General features: G+C 41.5%; 1 protein-coding gene across 6 annotated transcripts; it reads left to right on the forward strand.

Moving 5' to 3' along the window:
- The first annotated feature begins 892 nt into the window (after nt 1-892).
- LOC129725716 (WD repeat-containing protein 48 homolog) lies at nt 893-4,517 on the forward strand. Of its 6 annotated transcripts, none has more exons than XM_055681822.1 (9): nt 893-1,125; nt 1,203-1,413; nt 1,481-1,703; nt 1,763-1,975; nt 2,035-2,313; nt 2,371-2,966; nt 3,023-3,487; nt 3,578-3,790; nt 3,856-4,517. In XM_055681822.1, exons 2-9 carry the CDS (start codon nt 1,369-1,371, stop codon nt 3,949-3,951), a joined length of 2,130 nt encoding a protein of 709 aa, XP_055537797.1. In that variant the 5' UTR covers nt 893-1,125; nt 1,203-1,368; the 3' UTR covers nt 3,952-4,517. The 6 variants fall into 6 exon arrangements, with proteins under 6 accessions (XP_055537797.1, XP_055537801.1, XP_055537799.1 ...); XM_055681826.1 differs by having other exon boundaries at nt 1,208-1,413; XM_055681824.1 differs by having other exon boundaries at nt 893-1,122.
- The last annotated feature ends 1,089 nt before the right edge of the window (nt 4,518-5,606 follow it).

The raw sequence follows: 5,606 nt of genomic DNA on the forward strand, positions 1-5,606 counted from the left end.
ATCTTAGTGTAATCATAGCGACATTCTCAAAGGCCCCTCAGTTTTATACTAAAACTCTTCGTTTTATTGCGACATTAGCGGAATGTCACGACCTTCCTCTATAACGGCATACCAAAACTTGTACTTGTCATTCTTTATTGCGACAATAGTACAGTCGAATCACCTTATAACGACATTGCTAAATCTATATTGACATTGTCAACGATTCCTTTTATTCTTCATATACAACAATTCTTCATATTATTGCGACATTTTGCTATAACGACAGTCCCTTGCGATGTCGCTCTAGAAGTATTCGACTGTAATTACAATAGGTTCAAAGAAAAAAAAACTAAATGTGGTTGATCCACATTTAGGGATCAACCAAAGGCGCCGTTCAGGCGACTAAAATGTTTAATGGAAAGTCTTTGAATTGAATGTGCTGTAGTTTGGTTGCTTTGAAAGATAAAATTTAATTTTATTTTCTTAGTTTATTCAATAGAGTAATAAGCTCTGATCAATTGTATTCACAGTTTGAGCTTAAGTTTCCAAAACCCACTTCTGCTAATTTTCACATGTTGCTCTGATAAATCCAATAAATTGAATTATTTTCAATCAAAATGTTGTTGGTCGGTTGAACCTAAAATACTACAAATTTCATTAATTCTGGCATAATTGATAATTAAGCAAACATGAAACCTATTTGGCGATAATTAGCTTAAGTGTTGTAAATCTCCGTTTGTTGGCAGACCGATAAATTTAAAAAATATCATTGAATTTAAGTGTTCCAATTTGTGATATCTGATCTTTAAAAGCTCTTTAATTCATTCGGCCAGAATCTGCTTTACCGACTCATTTGAAATATCACCCAGCTCTAAATTGTCAAATCGAAATCACACAAAACGTCAAAACGGGAAAATTGATCTCGTCGCTGTTTTGCACCGTAAACAAACCACTTCAAAATTTTATGCAGTTTACCGTAAAATAGCTAATTAAAACGGCACTAGGCGGTGCAAGTTGTTGCGAATATTCGTAACCAAGTAGTGTTTCTATCGATTGATGTTCAAATCGGCAGCTACCGTAAATAAATAGCTAGGAAATAAGTAAAATATTTCCATTGCCAGGCCCTTTTTTTTTCAAGCGGTAGTAAGAAGAAGAACCATCTCATACGCAAAAGTGCAGTTTTCTTTTCTCTCGACAATTAAGGCCAGTTTTTTCTCTAGCACAGATGCTTCTAGCTGTGTTTAACCCCGTTGCGGAAGCTGCTGGTTTCTAAAGAGGACTGCAGTTTGCGGTCCATCGTGCATCCTGTAGCAGAATTTTCCGGGTGTAGACGGACGCACGAACGACTAGACGGAAGGGTTCAAGTTCCGCTGGGGAGCAGCCGCAATGTTGACCCATAAAAACAACCAGGGAGGCCGGAAGAAGATGCAGGTTAGTGATATTAAACGTATTTGACGAGTAACAGGTGAAATACTAAGGTCTGTTTACTAATTCTCAGGTATCGTTTGTAATTCGAGACGCAGAGGAAAAGCGGCACCGGAATGGCGTAAATGCCCTGCAGTTAGACCCGGTTAACGGGCGGCTTTATTCGGCAGGGCGCGATGCCATCATTCGGGTATGGAACTCAACGCAGATCAGCTCGCAGGAACCGTACATTCAAAGTATGGAACATCACAACGATTGGGTGAACGATATCGTATTGTGCTGTGGTGGACGGAATTGTAAGTGTTTTGCTGGATAACTTCAGAACCACTTTAACGGGGCTTTGGTTTTCTTTTAGTGATAAGCGCCAGCTGTGACACGACGGTCAAGGTGTGGAACGCTCACAAAGGATTTTGCATGTCGACACTGCGAACGCATCGAGATTACGTTCAGGCGCTGGCGTATGCTAAGGATCGGGAACAGGTGGCCAGTGCAGGCTTGGATAAGGCTATATTTTTGTGGGATGTTAATACATTGACGGCATTGACTGCCTCTAATAACACAGTTACGAGTGAGTTCTTTCGTTTTTTCGTTCGCATTCAATATAACTTATTTTTTCACCCTGCACAGCATCGAGTATCACGGGATCGAAGGATTCAATCTACAGTCTTGCAATGAACCCCTCCGGCACGATAATCGTGAGTGGCTCCACGGAGAACACGCTTCGCATTTGGGATCCTCGTACGTGCAACAAAATCGCCAAGCTGAAAGGTCACACCGAAAATGTGAAGGCGCTGGTGGTGTCCGAGGATGGTACGCAGGTCGTATCGGGCAGCTCGGATGGAAAGATCAAGCTGTGGAGCATCGGACAGCAGCGATGTATTCAGACAATCAGTGTCCATTCGGAAGGTTGGTGTGTGCAAAAAGTTTTCGCTTCCAATGCTTGATGACCGTTTAAAATTTCAGGTGTTTGGGCTCTACTCATGACGGATAACTTTACGCACGTAATTTCCGGTAGTAGGGATAAAAAGATTGTGATGACGGAACTACGCAACCCGACGAACAGTGTTTTGATCTGCGAGGAACGAGCACCTGTGCTAAGCTTGTGCTACAATATTGATCAGACCGGTCTCTGGGCAACCACTTGGAACAGTGACATCCGTTGCTGGAAATTGAACAAAACGGATAAGTTGAGCAACTATAACTACAGTAGCAACAGCAGTATCAACAGTAACAGTGGAGGGGGTGCCTCTGAGGTCGCGACGATCACGAATTCGACAACATCGCTGGGTTCTGCTAATGCCGTTAATACTAATGGCAGTCAGGGAAAGGGCTACGAAGTGGCCTGCATCAAAGGTGGTGCAGCGATAAAGAAATATCATGTGTTAAACGATAAGAGGTTTATGCTGACAAAAGACAGCGAACAGAATGTGGCAATTTACGATGTGTTAAAGGTCAAAAAGGTGGAGGATTTGGGAAAAGTTGACTACGAAGAGGAAATCAAAAAGCGCAGTCAAAGGGTTCATGTTCCAAACTGGTTTACGGTTGATCTAAAAACGGGAGTAAGTTCGAATGCCCCTTATATTACTGCTAGTTTTGTATTTCGTTTCATTTCTAGATGCCAACTATTGTCCTTGGCCAAGACGAAGTGGATTGCTTCGCAGCATGGGTTTCAGCCGAGGCTGGTCTTCCAGAGCATGCGGAGTCCGGTACGGATCCAAAAGTAAACTACGGTAGTCTTCTGCTGCAAGCTTTACTGGAATACTGGAAGCCACCGCCACCGCATCACCACTTGCAGGGCGGTCCCGACATGGAAAACGGCTGTGACGGTGACATACGAGGCAACGAGTATTTCATCATCCCCAAACACACGCCAATCATTTTCAGTGAAGTTGGTGGAAGAAACGTGTGTCGATTGCTTGTGAAGGATGCCGCCGGAGAGACTGAAAGTGCTCTGCTGAGTGAAACCGTTCCGTCCTGGGTGACCAACGTTGTAATCGAACGAACAATTCCCAAGTTCATCAAACTTCCCTTCTACCTACTGGCGCATCCTTCAATGCTAAAGCAGGATCGCAGTAAAAAGGTAAGTGGTTGGCGACTCAACGCCCAAAAAAACTATTTTATCATGATCGCCAATGAATTCTGGGATCTGTAATTTCTGTTTATCATAAAGCCTAATTCATTAAACCAGGAACGGCTAATCGCGAACGAGTTCATTCAGTGCCGGAAAGTATGTGAGCATGTTTTGGAGAAGGTATTGGGCGCCGATCTGCCGGCCAGCACTGGTAATTCCAACTCGTCTCAAAACAACAGCCAAAGTGATGCCAACTCCGAAGGTAGTCAGGTACCGGCCGAGGAACGAATCGAGTTGTTGTGCAATGATGTTGTAAGTTTTCTGCTGTCCATCCTATTTATCGCAGCTCAACATTCATTTTTGTGAAACATTTGCAGGTTTGTGATCCCAACATGGACCTCCGAACGGTGCGGCATTTTATCTGGAAACAGTCTTCGGATCTCACCTTTCACTATCGCACCAAGTCAAATTAGATATCGTCTTCGTCGCGAAGATGTTGATTCGCGTTACGTTATGTTGATTTCCAGCTATCATTTTGCCTGCACTTACTGAGCATGAAATGAGAGGAACCGCTCCTGCTAAAACTGGGCGGAAATTGGCGTTTCTAGATAGAATATAGAAGTGTTATGTTTTTATTAAATTATTTATACACCAAGCATTTTTTTTAGAAAGAGTTCAGTACACCACTTTCCATTTGCTTGCATTTTGTTTCGCAACCGCAACTGATAATTCCTTCTAATGGAATTTATGTTAAAAAGTGGTTTAATTATTGCCAATCCATTTAGGGAGATAACAACTGACGAAAACAAACGGATAGCGTGTATGTGTAAGAAAGGAAACAGATGATTAGAGTTTAGCAATGAACTGTCACGAGACAGAATGTCGGTTATCTGTCGTTAAAAAATGTCGATGATAATTACCTACAAATTATAATCGTTACAAGGAGAAGCAACTATGAGCATTAGAATGCTGCAGATATACAGCTTACGACTTGATCTGCGCTAATAGAATCAACGAAAAATGGAATAAAAATAAATATATCTGACATGGTTGTCTCGAGCATTACTGAAAACATATTCCGAAGGCCGGGTACTTGAATCGAGAGAAATACACGAAGAATATGTTTCAGTTTTTAAAGTATGAAATACGTGTATGGGATAGTAGTTTGCTATAATCACTGACACGCGGCAGCTGACTAACACCTTATGTAGTATCTTTCGTCACGTACCACGTAGACAATTATTCGAACAGTCCAATTAAAATTTTAAAAGTCAGCGCTATGGATTCATGCCGATCTAATTAGCATTAGTGTGTCGATGAATAAAAGACGTAATTTTGGTGAACCTATTGCATTTATAAAGGGATCACAAAAATATAAAAAAAATAGTTTTGTACATTATAAGGCTTGAACACTCATTTTGCCAGCTCTGAAATGGTTGTCGTAAGGAATGTACGTGGTTTTCGTGTGATCATCATTCTCTTAGGGCGCTGAAGGCCTAAGTGCACTGTGCACAAACGCAGGTTCAATGTGGGACTACGAATGGTCTGAAAAATAATCTGGGGGTTCGTGGTCTGCTAAACTAGACATTGGTGCTTATTACGGGAGTCACTTCACGGTGAAATATATTTCACTCTCACGTTCACTTCACTTTTTTCGACCTATTCCCGATTCCACCTCAAGTGAGGTGACAAAATTCACCTCCGTGGAGTGAGATTGACAGTGAAGTGAAATTGAGAATAGGACAAGTGAAATGAGATTGTTTCCCAGCTCAAAAATGTCCAAGTCCAAGACATTCCAAGTTTCTAAGACATTCGGCATCAAAAAACAACGTTTTTTTCGGTATTGCAAATTTCCTGAACTAGTTTGCATTTTTTTCATAGGGCAAAAAAATGGAAATTTGACCGCTTTAAGGCACGGATCAAATTCTGATTCGCTTCGTTAGTAAAGAATAAATCCAATATTTACCATTAGATCACAAATCAATCAACTTTAAGACTTATGGCATCTTAGTGGAATCATTCCACCGTTCAAAATGGTCGTGGAATAATTCCACGCGAAACGTCGCTTTTTCCGTTCTCACTTCACTGATATGACACTCATAATTAATAACCCCGATTCCGCGGCAGA

This window comes from Wyeomyia smithii, chromosome 2, assembly GCF_029784165.1.
Source record: "Wyeomyia smithii strain HCP4-BCI-WySm-NY-G18 chromosome 2, ASM2978416v1, whole genome shotgun sequence".
NCBI lineage: Eukaryota > Metazoa > Arthropoda > Insecta > Diptera > Culicidae > Wyeomyia > Wyeomyia smithii.